This window comes from Diadema antillarum, unplaced genomic scaffold, assembly GCF_040938485.1.
Source record: "Diadema antillarum isolate AM-2024a unplaced genomic scaffold, OU_Dant_1.0 seq00000166_RagTag, whole genome shotgun sequence".
NCBI classification, from domain to species: Eukaryota; Metazoa; Echinodermata; class Echinoidea; order Diadematoida; family Diadematidae; genus Diadema; species Diadema antillarum.
This window is the reverse complement of record NW_027271236.1, coordinates 1,738,039-1,766,005: the sequence shown is the minus strand read 5'-3', so window position 1 is coordinate 1,766,005 and position 27,967 is coordinate 1,738,039. Positions and strand designations below refer to the sequence as shown.

The window sequence follows — 27,967 nt, the reverse complement described above, 5'->3', positions numbered from 1 at the left end:
TATAAGCCAATCAGACGCAAGGATTTCATTAGCTTTTAACAGTTATCAGTGTAAATCCTTGCGTCTGATTGGCTGATAGCAAATTTGTCGGTGAAAACCTCCGACGAACTCGTTGATGAAACGAGGAGAAGACCAATCAGCGACAATACCTAAACAGTATTCGTCTGCATGATGGGTTGGAGACCACATGCGAATTGTTAGCGGGATTTCATCTAACGAAAGAGGCACTTGAAACACACACGCCCTCACTCTGCCATTTCAGAGATGAGGGTTGGTAGAAATTGGATATTTTTATGTACAAACTAAATTTCAGGAGAACCGCCTGCCACTGCAGGGCGTGGATTGTTTGTCGAGATTCACGACCAGCGAATAAATAGTCACAAATTAGTCAATGGGATTGCAATCACTTTCTTTGTACTTCCGAGTTGATTTTTTTTCGCAACATTTATGGAATCCTCAACCACGATCTTCCATTTGCGAAACAAATGTTGGTGCAGAAGCACTTGGTGGGCATTCACTCTGGCCATACATCCAGGGGGAAGCTGCTTTACAGTTCTGGAGCTCACTTTCGACAGCAACCTCGGACAGATGTAGATCAGTGTGGTCAAAAGCAGTTAGATGGAGCAATCCATGCGGCCCTGCTTTTCACATCTTAAGCAGACCCAGCTGAAGAATGCTCAGATCACTTTAGTCATCTCTTCCCAACTGAGAATGTCACAGAGCGCCTCTTTTTGTCCAACGTGCTACTGCTGGCTTACTTCTTCGGCAGCAAGGTGGCCCCGAGGGGCCCGCTCAGAGGCCCATACGTCGTCGTCAGCGGCAGGTGGCGCAGGGTTTGCTACCACAGGCAAGAAGGGGAGAGGGGCGGGGTGAACACAGCCTTCATGACAGGGCAGAGAGATTCGTCTGGTGTGCTTCCTAGCTGAAGCTTCCTGGATCAGATCACCCCACTGCCCAGCACAAGTTGACTGCTGAGGGTTCCTCTTATGCACGACCCTGTTTCCTTGACCTTTGCACCACAGTTTTTTATTCTTTTTTTTTTTGTTAAGTTTCATTTTTTTTTCAACTTTGACTTTTTCAGGATATGTTTCAGTTTGCAAATAACCCGTTAGGAGGAATTTGCAAACATGGCAAATGGTCCTCACTCCCTTCGCTGCTGCCCTCAATCTTGCTCAAGCTGTAGTTCTGAGGGCAGCAGAAGGGGGCGAAGGGAGCATCGTTAGACGGTCTCCCTCAGTGGGGCGGGGTGGTAGACAGCCGAAGGTCCTGGGGAATATTTCTGGAGCTCGCCTCCCATGCTGGTACCGTTCTGACTGTGGACGTCCCAGGCGTGTTGCCTATTGGCCTCAACCATTGGTCCCCAGGATGCAGTGGGGGTAGTCATGGCCTTGATGCGCTGCAGAGGGTGGTACAAAGAGAGAGACAAAAGTTAGAAGTTTTGCACACACGACATCCATCACCCCTTGCTACATCAAACACTACCTCTACCACTGACATAACAAAGCAAGAGCATCGGCAAGATACATGGATATGATACAAGATCACTCGTCTCCCTCTTCCGAGTATACAGCACTGATGCCAACCTTATAACTAGCATTACAGTATTCTGACAGTTGAAGAGGCAAAGTTTGGGTGGAAAAACAGTACTGTATACGCTATAATTTTCGCGTACATGAATTTTCGCGAATTGCTGCTGTCACACATTTTCGCGAGTGGTTAAATTCGCGATTGGGGGACCAGAGAAAATATGAAGTGGCAAAGAAAGTGTGAATTTTCAACTTACTAGCAAGTAAGAATGATACTAGTTATACACTGCATGAAAAAGACTTGCCAAACTCTGCCAACTAGTAAGTTAGAATTCAACATTTTTGAAGTGGTTAAGTCCATCGCGCTAGATTTCTGACAAGTGGTCCCCTTGCGATAATGGATTGGCTCTCTACAGTATTCGTAAGTAGACGTGGACGTGCGTAAACAAGCTAAGCCAGTATGGTCTGTTCGGTAAGCCGTGACATGGTATACTAGTACTGAAACGTTCGTATCATCAAGGCAAAGGATTCATTCTGGAAGGTAATATTTTCGCGTGTTGTTAATTTCGCGAATAGCTCCCGACTCGCGAAATTCGCGAAAATAAAACCCCCGCGAAATATATAGCGTATACAGTATTTCCCATGAAATCTGCAGTAATTATGGCAAAAAACAATACAAAATACTGCAAAAAAAAAAGTAATTAAGTGGCATCTGTGAGAGTTATGGACATCCCCTGCATAACACCCTCAATTCAATAATGCATTATTGCACACAGGTGTCTCTATTTCTTATTTCTCGGCATGTCTTCACCTAGCTGTAGAGAGGAAACTTGCTGAAAGCATCTTACCTCTCGGAAGGAGTCTCCCTTGGCACTGACAAAGGCATACACCCAGTAGATTGGAATCCACATGATGATTGAACAAATAAGGAGCCAGCCCAGGACGTGGGCCCAGGGAGGGAAGGCGTACGTCTCGGTGGCCATCGGAGGTTCCCAAGAAATCCAGCTGAATAGCATGACAAACTGTCGGGGAAGAGAAGAAAACAAGGACACTTGAATAACACCCTGCTTGCACACAGCTCACACAATCAACTTCTACAGGTCTGCAACTGTTCCATATGAGCGCCCTACTAATGATTGGTTTCAAACTCGTAAACATTAAACTTCTGAACATGCACGGAAGAATGATCGCCTTACATTTAAAGTTTACTCTATCACACACTGTGCAGTTTGAGGTTTATACCACCCAGAGGTAGCTACAAGGAAGAAAGGTTCTTACAAAATATATGTCAAGAAGTTACACAAGAAAGTAGCAAATCTCTGCTAGATATGTATAGATCCTCTAAGAAAAAATCAAGTCAAATCTTATTTTTACATTTCATTTCAACCAATACAAATATTGAGAAAAAACAACAACATATACACATTTTCGGAATATATTCTCTTCCTAGGCATGATGTTTGATAAAGAACTCTTGATCCCCCATCAACTCTGTAAGGACTTGGCTACTCACTGAGAGCACAGCCGGTGTAAGGAAACACCAGTTGAGCTTCCACCAGTTGAAAAGAGGATGGTCAACGATCCTATCACCCAGCATGCTGCGGATGTCGTTGGTAAACGTCTTGACACCGTAAATCCAGCCCATGCCGATACATTCACTCATGCCGAAGATAAGCAAGGCAAAGTCGGCGGCATATTTGTCCATAAGGATGACCCAGTAATTTCCAGCCTGCAAAACAGGGGAATACAAGATTCACATCATGAGAGATTACTTTTTCCAATAAGATAGAAGTGAAAAAAAAAGCAAAGCATATTACATGAAGGCTCGTCTGGAGCTCCACTAAGCACTAAGAACTTACAATTACACAGCAGGGCAGTATATTAGACACAGATGGTAAAATACTACATAAGGGTTGATGAGCCCTGTTGTGAGCATTTGTACTACCAATAAAGATACTACATACTACATATAGGTAATTCTCGAGAGAGCAAGCCCTCAAAATGTTGCCTCAGACCCTTTCTTTCCTGTACTCCTTTAATTTGAATTTGTCTGAGTAGCCATACACAATGTGAGATTGAGAGCAAGAGAGGAAAGATCATTTTGCAAACACTCACCTGGGTCACGCAAATTAATCCAAGGAAGAAAGCCAGAAGGCAGTAAGCTCCAAGAACAAAGATTTTTCGCTTCCTGAGCAGGTTGGGGAATTCGTCAGCGATGGACGTTACAACAGTTTCAACTATACACAGCTGTGAAAGAGAATGCATAATAAAACCAGAATTAAACATCTTTAAAACATTCAGAAAAGGATAATGATCTTTCGGCAAGTATGATTATGCTACAAGATACTAAATCATACAAATATGTCTTTACATGCAATAATACGCAAATTTTTGATTTTGACATTATCAAGCCTTTTTCATAAATACATAGTAAGGGACATGCCAGTGTTGCTAAAGGAAATGTAGAGCATACAAATTTCACAGACACAGAAATGTTTATATCTTGGCCAGTATAGTGCCTCCACATGAGACAAATATCAACGCAACCCACCTGTGAACCAAGACCAAGAGTGATCAGCATGAAGAAGAAGAGGAAGGCCCAGAGAGGCGAGATGGGTAACCTAGCAACCGCCTCCGGGTAAGCGATGAAGGCCAGACCAAACTGTTCGTCCACAACCTCACCGACAGGCTTCCCAAGCTCGTGAGCCATGTACCCCATGATGGAAAAGATAACAAACCCTGCAAAAATACTTGTAGCGCAGTTCAGAACTGGAACAATGAGAGCATCTCTGTTGGTAGAAAGAAGACAAAAAGATTGATAAGAATTCTTGAACATATTGAGACAAATACTTGTATTCATTACTAATGTCACATGCTTTCAGATGGCATTTACACTACACAAGTTAATACCAATATCAAGAACTCACGGTGGAAAATTTGTCTTGATCTCAAAGAACAGGTTAATGATAAAATTCACACAGGAAATTTACGAAGCTAGAATGTACTGTTTAAAGGTACACATCTCACCTCATGCAGTTATTCTTAAATCTGTTGTATGATGACAAGGTAATGAGACCACCCCAAGACGCACTGAGGGAGAAGAAAATTTGAACTGCAGCATCCTTCCACACCTGAGGCACACACAAAATGATATAAACAAAATCAGATGAGTTCACATAACAATAAGACCATACTTCTTATAATGAAGAATGCAAACATCAATAACAAAAAACTTAAAAATCAATATTTTTTTTTTTAGCGCCAAGAACCATAATACAAGACTATTGTGCACAAGGAAATTTACAAACAAAGTTTAACACCAGCTAAAAATAAAAAATAAAAATAAATAATAATTATTTGAAGGCTGCAACAATTGACATACTGTAAAACGAGAAATTTTCGCGTGCATTTTAATTTCGCGAATTTCGCGAGCGCCAAAATTCGCAAAATTAAAATGCACGCGAAAGTTTTTGTCTACACTACATGCATTGAACACCAGTGGCAATTCGCGAAAATTTCATGCCACGAAAAGGGCTGTCAGCTCCAATTCGCGAAAATTTCATGCCGCGAATATATCATGTTTTACAGTAGTTTCTAACCAACAGTAAAACATTTCCCAGGCATTCAATATCTGTGGCCTGCTTAGCCTTATTTTACAAAGATGATGGTGTTACAGATTACCAAATTCTGCTGCTAGAAATCAGTACAAACAATATTTACCCGTGGGTTCTTGAGGAGTTCCCATTTCGGCTTGATGAAGAAGAGGATTCCCTCCATGTGTCCTGGCAGGGTCAGGCCACGGATCAACAGAATAAAGAGGACGATGTACGGGAAGATGGCGGTGAAGTACACAACCTGGAGACACAGGTAAAGAGAGGTCATTATGAGATGGGTGATACATTCCATGCACTGGACAAGAACACTTACATTTTTTACCAAGTTATGTCAAATTCACTTTATATACACATGTAACAATTTCTTAACAAATAAAGTTGAGAAGCAAATATTTCATCATACTTTGCACTTCAAGAAGGAACTCCACGTTCGCTTTACCGGTAATGATCAACTCCACTCTATATTCTGGAGCTGTGTGTGTACTTACAGAGACCAGGGATAAAGCTGTACACAGTTCGTTACAGGAATTCCCAAATATATCCGAAGATAGTCTTCCCACTCCATGCATCCCCACGCAAACTGGGTCTTTAAATTTGCCTGCATGTTGCTGATGTTGTGGTGATACGGCACAAGGCTACAACATAAGGAGATGCTGATTTTCATGTGTCAAGGGTGGATAGAATGCAAGAGACAGTAAGCTGGAGTGACTGGAAGGAAGACTCACTTTTCCAGAAGACTTGACACCCTTGGCGAGAAAGATGAACTCCAGAGTCCAGGCCAGAAGCAGACAGAGAGCCAGCTGCCAGATAACGTAGCCAAACTTTCCCATGTCTTCTGAATCGTGGAGGACACCGTGCCTGTGGGTACCAACCAGACAAGAATACAAACATACACATTCATTCATTCATTCATTCATTTACTAGGTTGTGTGGCATTACGGCAGGGGTCGCACTTAACTTTTTTTTTAACTAGCCAGGCGGACTACTTAGAATCAATTTTGACTCTGAAGCAATATTTTGGCTAGCCAGACGGACTAGTAAATTCAGAATTTCATGATTTTTGGCTAGTCCGACGTGATTTTGGGTGGCCAATGGCCACCGGACCATCGCCAATTTCGAACCTTGTCAGGGCTGGGCTGAAATGATCTGGGTATGTAGCATCACTGTAACTACGAGTAACACTCCCCTCCCCCAACATTGTAGCCCTTCATCAGGACCTAAACTCAATACTAGATCATATCTTCTTTGTGTACTTCTACGTACTCTTGCCATCTCAAACTTAACTTGTTAGCAAGATTGTGGACGTGCTTTTTTTCCCCACATTTCAGAACAGTTAATGCTATCAGGGAGGGCATAAATGAAAACTACCCTTCCCAGGGAAAAAACAAAACAAAACAAAAACTTTCAGAAAAGGCCAAATGTCAGGGAAAATAATTTCAGTATCTCTTGACAAGGACCAATACAAGTATGTCTTGATGAGAAGGTGCTTATTGATCACCCTGCTAAGTTACAATAGTTCTTATGAATTAACATTTCTGGCTATACCATGCTAGAACAGATAGCCCTACCTGTAGTACTCTTCGCTTGGGCGGCGCCTCATGTCAGCGAGGGGGTCGTTGAAGGAGACTGTGATGTTGCCATCCATGGTGATGTTGTAGCTGTCGATCTCGTCTATGGTCATGTTGCCGACGGAGATGCAGGTGTTGTTCATGGTCATGATCCCGCCCGCCTTCATGCAGTCCTCGACCAGCTCACTGCAGTAGGGCGTGTTCCACTCATGGTGGCAGCCGATCCAGGGAAGCTTGGAGGTCATGCTCTTGAACATGTAGAAGATGGTGTAGGTGATGATGACATTGTAGTAAATGGCCACCCACGCTGAGACGGCCACCATCCCGTATCCAACACCTGAGGAACACATCCACGAAAAGATATTTATTAATAGTACATTCACAGATGACAACATATTATGAATATTTACTCTACATTATACGAAACAAATCCCCCCTTCAAAACATACGAATATTACTTCCTCATTTCTTGAGACTGAACTCCAACATGACAGCTATACTCATTCTAGTCTCTCTGACTAAAACTTCAACTAGAAATGTCGCTATGGCGACTGGTATGCCTCCGCCATAATGCACGATTCTCCTAATAGGTCTATAGTACATGTGGACAATGAGTGATTACATTTTCACAAAATTGGCAAAATATTAAAATGACATGTTTGTCACAAATGCATCGAATGTTTACCTTCCTTGACCTATGTTTAATTGGATGAATAGGAGAGCATGTACTTTAACTTCGACTTTGACCCTTTCATAAGTTTACGCACTTGAGTAATTTTCAAGGTATGGAGAAAAAGTGCAATTTCTGTATTGAACAGTAAATTGTTATCATTTTCATCTGGCCTTTGATTCATAAGAGAATCACTGTCAGGCAGAACATACATAAATATGTACTAAGTTTAAAGATTACTTGAGCCGCTTCCGAGATATGGAAAAAGTAGTAAGTTCAGCACTTTCACTTGATCTTTGACCTTTTGACCTTTGACCTTCTTGGCAAAAAAAAAAAAATCCCAGAGAATCTCTAGTGGGTAATATACATGCATACATTAAGTTTTAAAAAAATAATCCTGCTGGCATTGCATAAATATAAGGAAAATAGTAAAATTTCGAAGTATTGCCCTTGACCTTTGACCCCTGACCTTTGACCCCATAAACCCCAAATTCCCTAGCTAACTACTGACAGTCAGTACATGCATGTATACTTTGTTCCATAAAGATACTTTGAACAATTTCCAAGATACAGAGAAAAAAGTGAAATTTTAACATTTTACTTGACCTTTTGACCTTTGACCTTTTGACCTCATGACCCCAAACTTTCACCAAAGAATCTTAATTGGGTAATACATGTATACACTAATTTTCAAGAAAATATCTTCAGGCATTGCATAGATATGGGGGAAATAGTGCAATTTTAAGCATTTGACCTTGACCTTTTGACCTTTGACCTTGAGCATGTGCACCCAAAAGTTGATACGCACAACTTCAACCCTAATACACATACATGCCAAGTATCATTAGTCTACCTCAAAGGTTTTGATAGTTACCCTGTCCACAAAATTCATTACGGACGGACGGAAGGACGGACGGACGGACGGACGGACGGACAACCCGAAAACATAATGCCTCCGGCACCACTTCGTGGCGGAGGCATAAAAACAGACAGGAAAGGTTGATGGCAGTACTGTTAATGCACCACACAGCATGGATACAAATGCAATTTCTTGTTTCCTCTCATTCTTCAACACACCTCAAGAACATCTCGTATGTGATCCCTTTGCTAATTTGAGAATTGGCTATAACCATATTTTTTTTTTCTCCTACTCAATGAGTTAACGCCCACATCAGGATGAAAATCATGGTCTTACCCTTCATCATGGGCACAGATCTCCAGGCACTAATTGGTCCACTGCTGCTGTACTGACCAAAGCACAGCTCCAGGAAGAAGAGGGGCAGACCAGCAAACAACAACATCACGATGTACGGGATGAGGAACGCTCCTGGAGAACAAAAAGATGAAGGGATGGAGAAAAGAGATACAAGATTTATAAGGAGGCAGAATAAACAAGAGCGTACATGAAGATGGTGATTTAATTACTGTTTGTAAGAATGGTGACTCATGTTGTAGGAATGTTATCCATCCAGGGTTAGCGCACCTGGAAGGTGAGAAACCAAAAACTTGTGGCAGATTGCAACCAGGAAATACATCTTCCCCTGCCAGGCCATTCACTGACTCGAGGAATTCCAGCCATGCTCTCACGATGCCTCCCATTTTTCAGATGTCACACACTGTTATTGGCTGCACCCAACATACCTGAGGGACATTCCAGAATGATACCTCTTTTTTTTTTTTTTTCTTCTTTTTTTTTTTTTTTTTTTGGGGGGGGGGATTAGTTTTTGATTCCGTCCGAAGAAATTCAACACAGTCACTCAGGGTACAAGTTGGGAAGAGAGAAGACTGAAGGAAACGAACAGAACTGTGCAGACCTCAGCAGAAAAGGGGAAAATTATACCATTCTCATGCAAAATGCTGTTAAATAATGTTACTTCCTGCATCTCACAGACTGAAATCCACTGTCCTATGTCTTCATGTATTTTCTAGGTGTCTGCTTATAATCCTTATACTCCCAGACACAAATTTAGCTTCTTCATTTTTTATAATCATGAATTGTTTTAAGCTCTACAGTATTGTTAAAAAAAAAAAAAATAAGGGGCTGATATGCTTCAAGGCATTGGTTCTCTCCCTAACATACAGCATTAGATTATTTGATAGCATGGACACAACTATTCCCATAGCACATACACATGTACATTTTGACAGGCAAAGAAAAGTCTAGGGGAGTTTGCCCTAGTTCTACTCCCACAGCTCAGCAGGATCTGAACATCACTACTCCTAGCCGAGACATTGGAGACCCTTATAAATAATCCAAAATGTGTTTGCTCCTGTGTGTTCCTGCCCTTTTATGCCGGTCTTGCATCAGCATTTTCCTTCCCTTCTTATACCCAGCATTTTCTTTCCCTCCTCACAGGCTCACACCAAACCAACATGCACATACGCACACACACATATACACACATACACATATTCACACCGTAGGCAGGTCTGCAGCAAACACATTCACTGCCCCGCCCACTCGCGACTCACTACGCAAGCTTTGGCCAGGACACTTCTTTGCACTCTCTCTCTCTCTTTCTGACGAGGACACACAGAAATTTCTCTGTTGCATCACTCATCCTCTATGAACACGACTTGGCAGACATGTACCTGTCCTTGACATGAGGTGCCATTACGGGAATCTTTGAAGACACCCCCCCCCCCCCCCCCCCCCCCCCTGCTGAACTACAGTGTAGATCAAACTCAGACAAAATGGACTTAACAGCAATACCAAACCATATGGTCTCTTCTTCCTTTACTCTACTTATTACAGTGCGTAAAATCCTACCAGCATACATCAACCCACATACACCCAGCGTATGAATCTGAATAAAATAGTATGTGTGAATATAATTACGGGTAAATGCACCGCAAATATATATAGTGTAACTGATCGCAGTGCGTTGGAGTAGCAGATGCTTGATTCGTCGAATTGACCCTGTGGTGGGCTGTTAAAGCTGCGTATCGTCACATGTGCTGTTAAACCTCACGGCTCGGGACAGTGATCATGTAAAAAATATGCTGGTAGAAAAACCCTTGCTTAAGTAGCTCCTCGTTTAAACAACCACTGATCACGTGTTTGGGTCTCCTGATACATTGACGCAGGTACAAAGTAGGTGAACTTAACCAACCATGATGCAGGACATGACTAGCACAGATCACATGACATAATATTGCATATGACTGGCATGTATAATGCCTATTCGTTTTATACTGGCAGTCAATCTATATTTAATGTATCAAATTGAACATGGTTTTACTTAACTTCACGCAGGGTTCCCAGTACAATTTACAAAACTTAACACTTCTCTTACTTACCCTGGGAGCAGTGTCTACATGGCTAAAAATTTGCTTTTAAAAAAATACAACCTTTATTAACTTTTGCAAATTTTGCATTTCAAGCACAACAATCCACCAGTCCAACAAATCAACCTTCTTCCGTTAGAAATTTGATGGGGAAGGCAGCTCTTTTCTACCCCCCCCCCCCCCCTTTCTTCTTTCAGTCCTAAAGCCGCAGGAAGAAGAAAGCCATGGGTACACAAAGGTTGCTCCAGCCTCCCAGACAGCCTTGGGGAGCCCAAAGAGACTGGAAGGTACTGCAGACCACTGCCTACACACCATCGAGGCCATGTAGGGAGTTACCATATGTATCGATAATGGTGCACACCTAGCAGCAACCTCTTCTCACCTTTTCTTCCCCCCAAGAATTGATAAAGTTCCAATCTTTCTCACAGAAAACCCATTACTTTTTGTTTGGGCGACTTAGAGGCAATTTTCTTGGAAGCTGAAACTTTTTGCAAGTCACAGACAGACAGTCCTAAGCCCTGAGTAGAGGCACACTGGCAGTCGTCCTTCACCAAAGAAGGCACTGTCGGCTCCCATGTAAGGTATGTGAAATATGTAACCATCTACACTGTGCACAAAAGCAAAACGCTGTGAATTTTGTACCACGAGCAGCACACAAATATTCCGAAACACTCTAATGTGCACCACCGACAACCCACACCGCCACTCCCTTTGCATTCAAATCAAATGTTTTCTTTTGTGCAAACCCTCTGCACACTGTAAAGACAGTTTACTTGTCTGGAAGGGACAGACTATACACGACACAAAAAAAAAGAAGAGGAAAAGTTGCTGACTCAGGTTGAACAGGCTAATGCCATGTACAAATAGAAATCTAAACAACTCAAGAAACTGAAAAGATCTGCACATTCTGAATGGTTTCTTTGTAAATGTCTTCTTACCCAGAAATATGAGGCATTGCATTATCTATTGTGTCTGCTTTCAACAAATGTACAAATGGATCAGTGAACAAAAAAAAAAAACTCAAACAAACAAATGTACGCACCTACAAATACACGCATTTGTGAAAGTCACCTTCCCCATTCACACAATCAGTCACTATCTACATACATGGACCACTGCATCGCACCACTCGCCATGTGCTTACCCCCTCCCCCAATATTCCCTAGCCTTTCTATTTCTACCCATCTTATACAGTTTTGCGCTTCAAGACAGACTTTGCTTGGCTTTCAATTAAAGCTATCATAGAAACTAAAAGATTTTCCCATACAATCTACTGTACTTCATGACACCATGTCTGTTTACCCTCTACCAGCATGTGTCTAACAGCTATGGTATATGACCTTGGGATGACCTTCCTACCTCCTTGAACACCTTCTTTCATGTTGAATAGCAACGACTACAAATATAATTGTTCAATAGAAATGCAAATTACGTCAATATCCTTGTCCTCAGCAAGAAATCAATATATCTCACTATAAATGTAAGACATCTTAGGACTAACCAACACGTTCACATCCTTGAAATAATCAGGATAACACAATGGCAGGTGTAAATAATTTTTCATGCAGTTGTAGGTGGTAGAATCCTGCTTTTTTTGTCAGTAACAAGAAAATGTTGGGAGGTAACAGCAAAATATGCTGGGGCGGGGTATTTTTCTTTGTCGCTATGATCTGCTATGGAATAGTTGCAGTGGCACCCTTTGTTCCACTGCCATTTAGACTGGTCTACACTATGTACCAAGTAACAAGTCAAAGTAGACTACACATAGTCCACTTGACACCCAGCCAAAACCACCAAAACTTACTGGTATCACCTGACAACTTTCACTTTAATACCATTCTTGTTTAAGAGTGATTGTTAGACTAAGACTACTGTATAAATGCATTGAAGATTCCCTTTGTACTCTATGTTTTACGTCTAAGGGAAACTAATGTTCCACCACAAACCCTTCAAAATGTTTCCAATTCTACCTATGAACTCAACAGGACAAGATCGTCTTTGCTCATTTTGCATTCTGGCTTACTCTGCTACAACTTTACACTATGTATTATCTAATTCAATTTAAAAATAGTAGTCCCTGAGGGAAGTTGTAAGACTATTACTATTTTGTAACGTGCTAAGACTAGCAACGGTTCAGTGAGGACCTTGCACAACTAAGGGAGAAGGCCCAAAATCCACAAACGCGCCAAACCCCCATTGTTGCACTGGAGGCTGAATACCCATTCTTGCAGTCTGCCCAATCAATACCGCCCTTGCACTCACCGTCAATCACACCTCTAGCCAATCACCATCCTCACAGCTTCATTGACAATACAGCCCTCATGCATTATTCATGATTTCCTGAGAAAACTACAAACTGGCGCTTGGCATTCCTTTCTAACACCGTTGCTACTCAACAAGTGGCAAGCTTTGTACAGGGGCGTAGAATTAACTCTGCTTTACACCACTGAAGCAGAAGAAAAGAGGTAATGCCAATGGAATGTGATAATGATATATTGAAAGGAAACCAGAGTTTGGGAGAGTTTAGCTGAATATGCCAAATTCTATTTCCTTTGTAGCTGAATCTTCCCATGGCATTTGTCATAATATCTGCCCCAGAAAAAAAGAAAAGGAAGTAAGCTCTTTGGCAATTCTGAGGTATATGAGAAATGAGATATACAAATGTAGTTTGTTACGAGTTTATTGATGTGTGCTAAGAGGATCCGTATCATCTCAACTGACTCCATACCCAAGCCATTGAAACTCTACTTCCTCTTTCTTGTGTTCTCTCCCCACCCCACCCCCCCCCCCCCACCCCCCAACCTCAAGCCCTTGAGGGAAAGAGATGAGTAGGGACAGTCCCTTTAGCATGATATCAAATGGCATGGCTCCATGCACAGGATACAGGAGGGAAAAAAATACAAAGAAGAGAAGTGTGCCAGATGAAGCGGATCTCAGAAATGTATTTCACATCTACTATTAACCTGTCATGCCAGTATCTATGAGACAATCCTCCAGTGCCCTGTCCATCAATCCAAAACAAACACAAGGATAGTACAACTGCCTACTTCCTTTTCTTTCCACAAATACAAATACAGAAAACAGAAATTCATGCTTGATTACAAAAGGGAGTCATAAAGAAAACATGGGGTGTGAAATGTCATTTTTATCTTCAAGGATGTCATCACCACAATGAACTCAATCACACAGAAAATGAATGAACTATGAGTTGGTGTAGAGCAACTATTCTTACCTCCCCCGTTCGAGTAACAAAGATAAGGAAAACGCCAGACGTTGCCGAGACCCACAGCATAGCTGACGCACGACAGGATGAAGTCCAAGTGGTTGGACCAGTTCCCACGTTCCTGGTTCTCATCTTCGTTCTTCTTCGACGACTTGGAGGTCTGGGAGACCAGGGACACCTGGTGGGTCTGTGTGATGCAAGATACAATCCCAAACTTACGCCATAAACTCAAGCTGAACAGCTACCATTTTCATTTGATGACTAACAGCCAGGACAAAAAGTTGGATAAAATTTGTACGCCACAAGTCTTGTCATAAACAAAAGATATAATTTACAATGTAGGCTAACATGCTGTTTGAATCCAATGGTTATAAAATTGGTGCAGTATTAAAGTATCGTGGCAATATAGAAATTTGACTGTAACATAACCCTCTGTCCAGACTATGAACAAGATTGGTTTAAGGCTGATCAGAAATTGTTTCAAGTTGTAAACCATTAACAATGACTGGATAACAATTCTAATTGCCATGAACCATCAAGATGGATGGTCATCAAAGAGGAAGATGATGCAGAAAAAGACGGAACAGAACAGTTTGCATACCTCATCATTTGGCAGTTGTCCATTCGGCAATCCGTTCTGGAGCAGAGTACCCTCCTGCATAGAAAGAGAGAAAGATTATACACTTGACATGCAAGAAAATAACTTTGACTGATTTTAATTCATCAAGCACATGAAAAGTACAAGTAACAGTCCCCCCCCCCCAAAAAAAAAAAAAAAAAAAAACCTCTCTCAAGACGAAACCTAAAGCACTTATAAAAAGTGACAAGTTTGATTCCTGCCATTTAATAATTTCGTTTTGCTACAATGATGCACTCTATCAGCCAAGACCCATGTCAGTTTCAGTACAATCAAGATATCAACTTAAATCAAGGAAATGCTCACAAGAGTGTGTCAAAACCATTTGTTGCACTCTGTCATCACACGTTTGAAAACAGAAATAAATTTGTGGGAAATCTCACTTTGCTAGTAGAGGGAAAGATGGACAGACATCAAGATGTACTTCATCAGCAGGATACAAGGATTCAACAAGGATGCATGTCTCATCACAATAAACAAATGCTGTTGATGCTTCTCACGATAGGACAATCATGGGGGAAAAAACCACTATTGGAGGAGACAAGATCACATTTCAGGGACAGAAGGTACATCCCAACTCGAAGAATAAAGCCATCAAGGAATCACATCTTGTCACGAGATTATGACATGGAGATTGCTGACAGCCAGATCTCCAGTCAGGATGGAAAACAAAACATAACACAGACGAAAAAGAAAAAGAATGTTGTGCTGTCACACCCAAGGGGGTTAGAAAACAGCATGGGAGTGGGGAGGAGAGATGGAATCATTGACCTTTGATGTGAAACAACTGGAAGTTTCAGAATTGTGACAAAAACAACTTTATTACGCCCTGCAACAGGTGTTCGCCAGATAACAAGAATGCACTGCATGAACACAAACAAATATACAAACATACACACATACACTCACAGAGCTTGCACACGAAGAGCAACACACACATTTGTTGGCGTAATGAATCTGAACACGATGAAAGCTGATTCCCACAATATCGTAGAATTACATCTATGAATAGAAACAAATCATGTAGGTCCTATACATTTCCACAGAATTGATCATGCAACATCTATTTCTTGCAATTTGTGCTTGAGTACACTAAACTGCATGCACGTGCAGTTTTTGTACGAAAAACCCAAGACAGAAATGAACCGTGACTCTTATTTCCAGAGATTCACTTCACTAAACACATTGTCATTTCTGAGACCATGGAGAAGGAAGAGAAAGCACGGAGAAATTAAAACTATCAGCGACTGCTTTCACCGATCTCTCTCCCTATCACAATGCCGTTTCCATTTCAAGCGATGCATCTAGTCTGTCCTTCTTTCTTTCTTTTTTAACCAGCCAAGCAGTATGACTATTAAATGCAACCATGAAAACTTTCTTTCTCGTCTCCTTCCCATGGCTAGGTTTCTATGCATGACTGAAATTCAATTGTGGGATCTCATCATGTGACAACGATCACTGACCGAACACACGGAGAGGGCAAAGACTTTATACGATTAACAGCTTTGCGGTTGTGGATAGGGGGCCTGTCATGTGCTTGCTGTACATGTCAATCAATCTGGGACAGCACTGATGCTTTTTGTATCCTTTAGCATGGTAAAAAGAAGTTTCACTAAAAAGATTCCTCCACAGGTTTGTGCTCACTCTTCTGTGGCAGGCAACCTAGTCCATAAAAAATGAGTAGAAAGTTCAATGAGGACTTTGGCCTCGGTTGTGTTGCCTGAGCCCTTGTGATCTTTTTCTCACATGAAAATTTACCACAGATACTACTTTACCAGTGTGAATAAGACAATCAACACAGTCCCTGTGCAAAATTCTGATATCAGGACTGCCACAGTTACATGTACAACCATATCTGTCCAACCATCAAACCATTGATCTATTATCTATTTCTAGATTACCTCCTCAACCTTGTCCTCGTGTTTCAGCTGCGTCCACATAACTCCTGTTTCAGCCAAATCCAAAGCACACCACAAACAATCCAAATCAAGTCCCAAATTAGACAAGAGGACAGGATGAAAAGTTATTCCACAGGAATGAAGAGGAAGAGATGTTTCACCAGGGACGCTCTTGAAGAAACTGACCAGTTGGAGCTTCTGACTGAGCAAAGACACTTGGAAATGTCATATAAAGACATCAGAAGAAAGAAAGATGATGAGAACAGACTCGGGGAACAATAATAAGTTTTGATAGTGTCTCGGATGCTGGGCTCCAGTGTTCAATTTCATTTGGTATAAAGAGGAGCAAACACACCCCTGATGTACACTGGCAGACTTCTGGTGTCACTTGTGAAAGTTTGTCAAGAATATGATCGATCCGTCACAGAAGCAAGCACACTGGGGGTAAAAACAGACATTCTTTCTGGAACTTTGCTGTCGCAGCCTTTAGCACAGCACTGATTTCACTCAAATATTTTCACTGCGGCCAAGAAACACCTGTTCTGAAGCCTCAGCATCTGATCAGATTCCAGGGTTAAGATTTCAGCCCTTTTTCATTCGTTGGGTCTCTTAAAAAAGACAGTTCTGCATTCTGGAGTTACAGAGCAGAAGACTATCACTTCTAAAGGAGAAGTGAGCATAGGCTCAGCTACTCAGAAGTACAGGTCTTTCAAAGGCTTTGCTCAGCACGCCTGCCTACATGTGCCATTTACCACTGCAACCTATTTTCGGTTCCAGACTTCATGCCCAAATTGAGAAGGGAGGAATCGCTGTGATGACAGGATGGGTGAGTAACTTGATGTCAGTCTGCGATAATCTGAGGAGAGGAAACCCTCAAGGTCGGCTTCATTCCAACCAGTTTTCTTTTAATAACTGCCTTTTATGTTAAGTATGTTTCTTTTTTCCCTTGAAGATATTATGTTCATGATATTTGGCACATGAACTACTCTGAGATGGTTTCAATTCCTGAAAAGAGGGGGAATAAATACTTTGGGAATACAGTATTTCACTTGCAACAGCAGTGACCTTTGAAGAAAGCAAAAATTAAGAAAATTCCTATCCACATTCAAGTGGCAATTCATTAACTTTCCTCCTACATGCTAACAGATAGTTTTTTCCACTGGTTCAACATGTCTGGATCTCAGCAGTGTCATAAAAATAATCGTATACAACGACAGATTGATGGTTGCACTTTAATATTTTCCAAGAAAATTGCTTTTCATTAGGTGGCTAAGCTTGCATAATTTCTTCCAATATACATGTACTCCAATCGATCACAGGAAAAGGAAACAAAATAACGGCAAGATAATCTTAGATTTAATCCAGGAAGGCTCCACTGCAAGCCTGGATTAAATCTACCCGCGGGCTCGTTCACACACCCACCCTTATATAAGGTGGAATGAGGGCATGCAGTTGATCTGTGTTTACATCCTATCCTAATTTCTACTGTTTATCACCTGCTCTAACGAGGTGAAGAATTTGGGAAGAAAATTAGAAGTTTCCCCCTCGATGTCACCCCGTACTACATCCTTCCCTTCTCCTTACGTCGCTCGAACCTTTTCATTAAGTCTCAACATCCCCCTATCCACAGGCCACTCCCACCAATCTCCACCCTGAACTCTACCCAACGACCTTTGTCTGAACCCATCCTGGAAAATTACCAGACTCCACATCCTCCTTTCAGAGCAAATCTTGAAGCCCTTCTTTCCCCCTCATACGGAGAGTACTTGCCAGATATTTCTGTCACATAACGTCTCTCCCTCTCTCTGCATGTCCCTATCTCTCTCTCCTCCTATGCTGTCAGGATCTTTCATCATCCTGTCTCGGGATGCAGTCACTCTGGCATGTGCAGGAACGGGGATGCTGCTGAGTCATATGCAAACCCGGTCGGAAATTTGCATTAGAGCTGCTAGGCCCATGCAGGGCATATCATCCCATTTATATGAGGCTTGAGTCGTAGGGGGCCCTGCAGCGGTGGCGTAAGCCGGCATTTTACAGTCAGGGAAGCATTTCGTTGCCCCAGTTTTAGTTTCTGAAGCAGGAATGTCATTAATGTTGGGCTAATCTCATTCCCATTTCCCATTAATGATTATTGCACAAACCATGGGTACTGGGAATATATCAATATCATCCATGTGACAAATGTTTCTAGCTATTTTAATACAGAATAAAATAGAGTATTCTAAAAATGAAGCTTTAGATAAAACCACTTCTAACAGCCAGTCTTCTGTTATCATTATTATCAGGAGAGTCCTTTGCAAATTTCATAATCATTTACTCAAGATCAGTTCAGTCACATCAGGTATGGTACACCCTACCTGATCATAACTACATGACCAAAAGATCTGTAAGACCTTACTTCCTCTTCCCCACAACAGATCTGTAAATCATCCCCACCATCAAATCTCGGACAACTGACCGCTTGTTGCCTGTAAGAAATTCTGCCCCTTTCCTTTACCAGTAACATTGACAATAGGATACCACTAAGCTAGGCGTTGTCTTTCTACCTTTTTGTTTTGTTTCTCATAATCTATGTATCACACATGCCTTGACAGGTAATACTGTAGAACAGGAGGCAAATTCTTGGCACTATGGGAATGTTGCAACATTTGTTGTTAATGTTATGCACTGAGCCCTTGTTCTCTGTTGGAAAAAGAGTCTACTGCTATCTCAACTGGGGGCCAAAGGTGGGTGTGTCAAAGCGCTCATGCTGATTGGCTGGCACACAGGGACTGCTTCGACAAGAAACAAAGCCAGTCCGCAGAAACATGGCACACTCTTGCGAGCCGCCGGCAGCGAGCCAAGTCTGACAACAAGCAGAGAGCCTGACAACAGTACACTGCGCAACGGAGGGAAAAGGAGGAAGAAGGGATCAATAAAATTGATTCTTCTTAAATTGATCAAATTTTGATCCTCCCAGTGCTGGGGAAAAGTCGACTAAAAACAAATAACTACACACACCTCTATTGACGCACTTCGCTGCTTGAACACTGACAAGATCTTGTGCGACAGACCAAGGTTTGTTTACAAATAAACGTGCAAGAGCTTGCCAGGAAAAGCGTGGCTGCGCTATGCAGTAACTTTCTTTGTCCTAAAATGTACTGGTCCCACTACTTTAAGTTCGTAACACCACGTGACAGCACTCATCATGCATATGATTAATGCCACCTACATTGGCTCCAGCCTTCAAAGTTTAAGCTAAGGTTGCAGAGACCCAACAATTCCACCTTTCCATTGGCCCCCCTAGCAAAAAAAAAAATGCGTTGAGTAACGTTTAACTCTAAAATTAGTAATGTGTGATTTACACAAGAAACATGAAAACCACAGAATTTCAACAACTGTAACAGTTGGTTGAATGCCCAGTTATAAACCGCAATAACCGATAGTCACTGTGATTAAAAAACCAGGCACTTCCTGGAGCCCAAGGGACTAGACTAAATGAACAATTTGGCAATGTGCCAATCTCAAAACATATTTTTTCCTTTAGGTACATTCATATAAAATAGACACAAATGGCCTCCATTATAAAGTGGTTTAACATGGAAATCCATTTCTGCTTGGCATTTAATACTATAATTCTAAAATTCTGAAATTTTACCCTCTTGTTCCCCTAAAACTTCCTACACTGTACCTCTGCGACAGCAAGCCACCCACCATTTCACGACGAGCAAATATCGCTTGGCACGTAAGTTTGAATCAATCAAAACCCTACTGTCTCTATGATGACAATATGTGCCAAGACCAAAAACATACAACGTACCGCGCCAAAACTTCTTGGCAGTTCACTGTCACTATCTCAATGTCTTCGTTTCTCAAACACTTGTTGCAAAAATACTTTCTTTGTACTCCTGCAAATGCTTCACAGATGGCATTTTCAGTTTACCTTCTCAATTTGGCAATGAAGAGTACTTATTCGTGAGTTTTCTGACTTAAGGGGCCTATACCTCCAAAATCCATGTGTACTTTATTTCTAAAAGGGTCTGTCTGTGTCTCTCTGTCCCGTTTCTCAGTTTGGATATGGATAAAGCAGCAACATGCACCACGCCGCGGATACATTCCGACCAGCAGAATCAATTTGAGCACAGTAGTCGCGACGTCACGCACGGAGAGAGCCCGGCAGTGGGCAGCCTCACTGCTGCCGTTGTGCTGATAGTAATTTTCCATCCCCAATCACTTGCTGGCCCCATGAAGTTCAACTTCACTGCAGTGATACCGGCTGCCAGATGTCAAACACATTACTCAGACAGAATTTACAGGCCAAGAGTGATCGCACTGCCAGAAACACATTCTCCCTAAGGAACGGGAGCTTAATAATTCTAACTATTTTGGCGACGTTTTCACTTTCCTGTTTTGGGGTCTTCAGATATCCATTGGCAAATAGCTTGTCCGTAGTCAATATTTTTCTACTCTTTCTTTTTTTCTCAAAAGTACACCTCATGGATCAACGAACAGTAAAAGACCCAATCTGCTATATCTAACGAAGAGACTGGCAGTAAAGACTAGCCTTCAGTTCCTCTCAGTTTCTTGCCCACTTGCCAGTCAGCTCCTAGCCAACCAGGAAGGAAGAAGTGATTCCAAGAAACTGGTTATCAATAAACATAACCCAACAGTGGACCTGAAACCAACACATAGGTTGCCTATGCATATCACCTATCAGCCTGAGGTCATTTGCTTTTGTCTCAACACAAGTTTGGCCTAAATGAAGGAAGCTATAGAAATGAACACAAACTTTGACCACTGAAATATGCATAAATAAGAGAGCAAGAATGTATTTAAATACTCAGGATCAACACCTTTACACAAAACTATTCGAGGCATTTGCAAAGCAAACACACAGTTTTAAGAGATGCCACTTCAACCAGCTCATTCCAGAATAACTTTGGTTGCCACAAGTGTGTGGAGACGTTTATGCAGCGCCATGAATATTCACAACTCCACAAAGTCAAAGTTGGACATAATAAAGCTTGTGTGTGGTTCACGGAGAACCAGACTGGCGGGAAAATGCTGCCACGATCTCTTTGCTAGCACTGCCTGCCACGAAGCCCTTCAATAGGGAAAGTGCATTCTTTTCAGGCCGCTGAACTGCCCGCGAGGATTTACAACACAATGGATGCTTGTTAGCGTTTTCTCCACCCCTACGCTGGGGTGTAGGAATGTGAACAGAGTGACCAAAACAAAGGGCAGGACCCAAATTCTTCTCCCCGCTATCCCAAAGATCAATATCAGAAGAGGGAAGACTTGTCCCCTTGGCCTGCATTGATAACAATGCCCTAAATGCAGAAGACAACTGCATGGCAATACATGGATAGTATGGCTTTATGATGACACGCTTGTTATAAAGACTAAATGTAATTATCCTGTCTAAGCAATTAAGTACAAGCATTAGTGATGAGGCGTCATTTTTCTTAATTAATAGTTCTGCATGACATACCCTGAACTACTAATGATGGCCAACACCATAGCATAAAGATTATATTCTGCAATAATCCTACAAAAACACACCAGTTTAATACAAAAATCAACATGGAAAATGCAGCATTATTCCAGACATTTTTCACGCTTTCCCTGTAACAGACTTTGGAAGCTCTGGAGCATTAAATCTTAATACCGTAAGGAATGTACTAGAGACACGCGGGAAACTGCTATCTCATCCAGCCAAACTGTCCGAAGATGGAAGAAATCCTCCTCAAGGGCCTTCGTTTCGTAATGGTCAACGAAGTGTACAATAAGGATTGCTGATTTGGTTGCATCATACTCTCACCCCTAGCTACTGGGGCGTTCTTTCACCCACGTGACGAGCGTCCACGGCATAGTTTACCAACAACGTTGATAGAAATGCAGATTTTTTATTTACAATCTTCCAAAGCAAACTGCTTGGGTATGTCATGACATAACAGGACTATGAAGGACACAAGAAAGACAAAATTGTGCTACACGTGGGCATGCTATTCTTGTTTGGTCTTCCTTATCTTGATTCAAAACAATCTTTGTTTGCTGTGTCATGTAGGACCCTACTTTGTCAAAATGACGAAATATTCATATTGAAGACTCATTTTTTTTTTTCCTGACGTTTTTATTTCACTGTCACATAGGCATTCAAATAAATCTTAACTTACATGGCCGTTCGGAATGAGACAGATGTTGATCACTGTCATTACAAGCTAATCACATGATCAAATAAGACGACCCCCGTGATAATTCAGGTGATCAGAGTAATGAAATTTTCCTGTACATGTGAGTAGCTATCATTTATAAACATTCCCTGAAATTTGTTTTATACCCGAACCGCTGAAGTTTTGCTTCCACACCCCCCCCCCATCAAATACAAAACTTCAAACATATGGTAATCCTTTCCAAGTCTTACATTTACAAGCTCTGTATACTCATCCCTTCCTTCCTCTAAAAATGTTCATACCTCATTCTCAATTACCAATGTGGTTTGTTTTGCTTGGCATAGAGGATATAGGGGCCCATGTAATCAAAAACTTGCTTGATTTACCACAAACTTTCGAAACTCATGCTGTGGGGCACAGATCACACGATCCTTGTACAATCTTCGTGATAGGCTGCATTTTATAGCCCTTTGAAGATTAAAGAAGAAGATCTGTTGGCTTTGCAAGATAAATGGTCAGAGAAGCCGGGTTTGATCATGTGTGAAATGATCATTCTGGGCATACGAAAGCTATCTCTAGCAGATATTAGAAATGGTACGTCTTTATGTGAGCAATAGCTTATCATAGCTCCTACAAAAGATATCATAATGCTATGGAGCTCATACCTACATGCACCATACTAATATCACCTCACCTGGCAGAAAAATGATTGGAATTTCAGCCAATTATTCAAGCAATGATCAGTATCAATACAAAATTTCCCTTTGATATCAAGGCTTGCATGAGATACTGCATATCACCAGTAATCTCGATGACTGTCAGAAAATAATCAGGACACATTTTGAGGAGACACACAATTTGCATGGTTGTCCTCCATTTTTCAGTTTGATCAGTCTGCCCAACCCCACCCCCCATTTACTACGCATTTCGCATTTCGGGGCAGACAATCCAAAACATTACCAGTCAGACAGAGCTGCGCATGTCACTGATGTGAGTATACACACAAAAATCACACACAATGCATTATCACTGGTGGGCAGGGCCGGGTAAGTTCACTGTGCTGTAGAAGCAAGCAAGCATCGCTCACATGCACACACATTGAAGTATGCACTGACTAGGGCTGTCTGGGTTCGGCTCATTAACATTTCATCTACGTGAATGGGATGGGCTTCACTTCCATTTATGGCAATGGCGCATAGCACGCTACATGTACTAGCACTCTCTGAGGCAGATGCATGCATGCAGGAGTAGAGTACTGCATGCTATAGTCTACTGTCAAGGCCATAGGCAGGCTTATTTCCGTTCCAGACAGAAACTTTTGAGAAAATGCTGCAGCCATAAATATTGGTACACCTTTTTTCCCCTTCATACATGGACCCTCAACGTAATCTGCCATATAGCAGGTCTTTTGATATTTACATACATCATGTAGGCTTTGCTTTAAAAACTGAACGGTGAGAGAACATCCAGATTGAATGTGCACAGCTCTCTCCATGTACCAACTTATGCCCCTCAAGTCTTCCTTCAAGCCATTTGCTGGAGGAATGAGTGGGTGAACTTGCTTAGTTATGAATGGAACATGAAACTTGATCCCAATGCCCATACATGTCCCTCCTGGCTACCCTCTACTTGACCCCACCATCTTCCAAGTCCATCATCTGTTTCCCCTATTCTTCATGGACCTAGCACTCATCCACTGTGCTCTGCAGTTCTCAGATCTACAAACACCAGATCTTGTATTGATGTTGTATAGATATTGTATAAAATTTTATGGCGTATAATAGTGCTGTTTTGTGAGTGCAATACTTGCAAGACTGAATACAAAGGAAGCTAAAGATGACACACCTTACTACACCAGTACGTAGACTAGTAAAGTACTACTAAGAATAAGACAAATATCTTCTGTAAACTCTTGTACAATGTACTCTAATTGTGTGAACTGAGTAAAGGATATTGCAGTGCAATCTGTCCTTCAGAGAGAGCTGGTTTATTCTGGTTCTAAATCTTTTTTTCTCTGTTCTCGCATGGATGAATTACAAATTCCTGAATGGTACCTGATTTCAAGGAATGCAGGTAAGGTGGGAGACAGGTTGGCTGGGTGTGCTATCTGTGTTAATATTTGGTCCTTTGTCGTGATGTATTCCATTAAAAAAAAATCCGGCAGTTAAGTGTCATCTGGTAAGACAAGCCATTAATGGGTCATTCACCAACAATTTGAAGCCCAAAGAATCAGAATCCAGTCTTTCAATAAGTTACCATACATACAGTAGACAACTTTTAACTGATGCACTTGAATGAACCATCAATGAAAGAAACTGTTTGACTTGTTAGTATTTCTAAACTGTCAAATTTTGACTGATAGCCTAAGCTAAGATTATGACGCAACTGTTACAAGTGTACTGCAGAAGTTATTACCTTAGAACTTTCCGACTAACAGATTTTTGCACTAGAATCCTATTTAAACAGTAGTAGAAATTACTAACGTTAGTATGATCAGGTCAAACACGAGACTGTGTAAAAATCAAAATTCCAACTCTCAGTCCTCTCTCTAGTTCTACTCTAGTAGTAACTAGATCTAGGGCCTACTGCGTAGAAATCTAGATTTTTTTTCTACACCACTGAAGCACTGGCACTGGCACTGGCGCAGATCCTAGACTCCTGCTAGAGTCTAATTTCTTTTACTTAGGGTGTGGAAACACATAACCTTCTAACGTTCGGTTCTACAATGTACTTTTGTACTAGACCTACCGCAAGTCTGCAGAAAAGTACATACTAACCGTTACTACATTTTCTAATTATAGAAATAAAATTGGAGATCGACACAGCTGTCTCGATAGAAATGTCTGGGTTCACTTCTGATAGGGTCTAGAATTTAATCTAACGTTACTACGAATATGATTGATAGAGGCCGACTAGAGTAGAAAACACCTCGCTCGAGGCTCTCTGATTTTACCAGACAGCCACTGCCTAGGACCAGACCATCTTCTAGAATTTTCTTCAACATGTTCAAAGTAATCAAACTGTAGCCAGTACGCAGTAGTGTGTCAAGTTAAAGTTTCAGTTTGTTCCGATTACCGGTACTTATAAATTACAATGTGGTAACCTGCACAACAAACATTGACAAAAGAGAAAGTTTACGTCAAATTACACCACACAGGCGACGTGGAGTCTAGTCACAAAAAGGCACACTTAAAATCTTACAAACATTAGACCTAGATCTAGATTTATGTCATTAGAATTAGATTTTACAAGATCACGCCTGCGCCCGAGTCCTTTCTAAAGTTAAATTCTAATTCTATCTAGGGTCTAGACTATTCCAATTCAACGTTACAAACACTTTTCTTGAATTCTTCATATCACTGGTTCTACTAGTTTCTAAATTTCCAACGGTTAGCGTTAGTCGTAACTAAAGTCTTGGAAAAAATTCTTCCACATTCGCTTTACCAATCTTGATTCAGATATGGATGTTTTTTTTTAATCATAATCACTGGCTAAACAGAGCTGTTTTCGTAGAAAAGTGTTTTAGCTGATGTGCAGAAAACGAGCAGTGCGCCAATACAATCCAACCTACGTCCGTGAGAGTGTGCGTGAAACGCCGGGCGGCGGCGCTGAAGACATGCTGTACCCGCCCAAAAAACGCATGGCTTCGACAACAACAACAACCCGCCTTTTCAAAGGCCAATAAAAGGGAACCGCGTGGCGCGGATGCCTCGAACATGCAGTAGAGTCTACATATGGTTCAGGGAAAGGGGATGGAACTCGAAAATGAAACATGAAAATGCTATACATTTCTTCAGCAGCTTACTCCTGAACCGTTACAACAATTCGCTGAAATTATTGAGAGTGAATCGTGTCAGCTTAAACCATTTTTGATGACATAAAATCGACTGCCATGCCACATGTGCATGTCTTTGTTTTGTTGTCTGGCTGGATGTATTGTAACAACATCAACATCGATGAATGATCACATCTAGCAACGGATTCAGAATGAAATTATCTTGGGTAAAGATTAATAACAGATCGTATCATTAAGTACATACCGCTTCCATTGCTTTTGTTGTCTCGTAAGAAGTCATGATTTTTCTCGAACCGATGACTTCAACGCTATGGTCTATCCAGAAAAAAGATGATGATGCAGACGCGAGCAGCAGGTAGATGCTGACTTTACTCGATGCTGTCTCTATGTAAAATCACGTAAGATAAAGCACACACTCAGTGTGCCGACACCGGTACGGTACGGTCGAGCGTGTTTTGTGTGTACACATACTATGCCGGGATATGTAAATTAGATAGCGTAGTTTTCCATTCACTCACTCTTGGGAGCCATCATTCTGGTACAGGGGGGAATACGGAAGAGTCCCTCAAGTTTCGTTTTTTCAAAACAAAATGTTAAGATCAGAAATGATGTCAAAGCAAGTGTTTTTTTGAAGTTCCTATCAAATTATTTTGTCTGATCAAGCACATGTTTCGTTCTGTGCATTGGCGGAAAAAGAACATCATTGTAATATGGGTACCCTCACTATAAGATGGTTACGACCAAAACATAAACAAACGTGAAAGCAGTGCGTGGGTCGTAGTATTTTTGAGCGCGCAATGTATGGCGTTTCAAGGCGGGAAAGCGCAGAGTGCCCATCAGAGAGCGGTTGTCTCGTGTGTCGATGGAACCCAGTATTTACAGTCCGCATGTTCTCTACGTACAGCTAACTGGCTTGGAATGTTATGATTTGGGCATGGCAGCGAGTACTGTTAGTAGCTCTATAGATCTGGGTGTGAGTGCCCGATCCCGTATACAGCGTACCAAAGAGTATACTCTTTGCAGTGTACAACTGTAGTAATGTATCATCATTATCATGATCAATGTAGGCCTACTAGCGGTACGTTGTTCCCATAGCTCTGTCGCAAGACCCGAACAAAATGTTCTAAAACATCTTCTTACAAAGTAAATGAATTTTGGTAAATACTTATACTGCAAGTGCTAACACCTGACCTTTCGTTAACATCATTGCCATCGCCACTATTTATACGGGCGAGAATCATATCACTGACCTCAAGATAAAGCCCGTGGCTTTATCCACTAACCTAAGAGCAGTGTTACCAGCGAAAAAACAAACAAACAGACAAAATAAAACAAAGATGGCATTGTGCTTGAAGCAGCCTAAAATAAAATTGTGCCAAACTGCCATGAAATCATATCAACTAATTGTGGTGCCTTATCAAGTGACAAGCAAAAAACAAAACAACAACAAAAAACAGTCCTCATTTTAATTGTTTTATTTTGTTGTTTTTGTTTTTGTTTTTGTTTTTGCTACGAATTATTTTGCCCGGGACGAGCAATTAAAAAAGAAGAAAAAAATAAAAGAAAAAGTCCTCTGTTTTATGCCAACTCTGGCAA

At 41.4% G+C, this 27,967-nt stretch overlaps 1 protein-coding gene across 1 annotated transcript; it reads right to left on the bottom strand.

Annotated features, from left to right (window-relative positions):
- Positions 1 to 27: 27 nt before the first annotated feature.
- Positions 28 to 26,747, bottom strand: LOC139728143 (sodium- and chloride-dependent glycine transporter 1-like). The gene is made up of 13 exons (XM_071639110.1): positions 26,616 to 26,747; positions 14,490 to 14,543; positions 13,898 to 14,075; positions 8,573 to 8,704; positions 6,708 to 7,044; positions 5,865 to 5,997; positions 5,246 to 5,380; positions 4,553 to 4,656; positions 4,077 to 4,314; positions 3,641 to 3,772; positions 3,039 to 3,254; positions 2,375 to 2,548; positions 28 to 1,396 (listed from the first exon to the last, which is right to left on the bottom strand). The coding sequence occupies exons 1-13, from the start codon at positions 26,649 to 26,651 to the stop codon at positions 1,220 to 1,222; spliced, it is 2,046 nt and encodes a 681-aa protein (XP_071495211.1). The 5' UTR covers positions 26,652 to 26,747; the 3' UTR covers positions 28 to 1,219.
- Between the last annotated feature and the right edge of the window lie 1,220 nt (positions 26,748 to 27,967).

What these genes read in the sequence shown, in the direction of transcription:
- LOC139728143 (XM_071639110.1), bottom strand. Translation starts at nt 26,651, where the DNA reads ATGACTTCTTACGAGACAACAAAAGCAATGGAAGCG. An exon ending in GACAACTGCCAAATGATGAG is followed by an intron (nt 14,076 to 14,489) that starts GTATGCAAACTG and finishes TGCATCACACAG; the next exon opens with ACCCACCAGGTGTCCCTGGT. An exon ending in CTCTTGGTCTTGGTTCACAG is followed by an intron (nt 3,773 to 4,076) that starts GTGGGTTGCGTT and finishes TCTCTTTCACAG; the next exon opens with CTGTGTATAGTTGAAACTGT.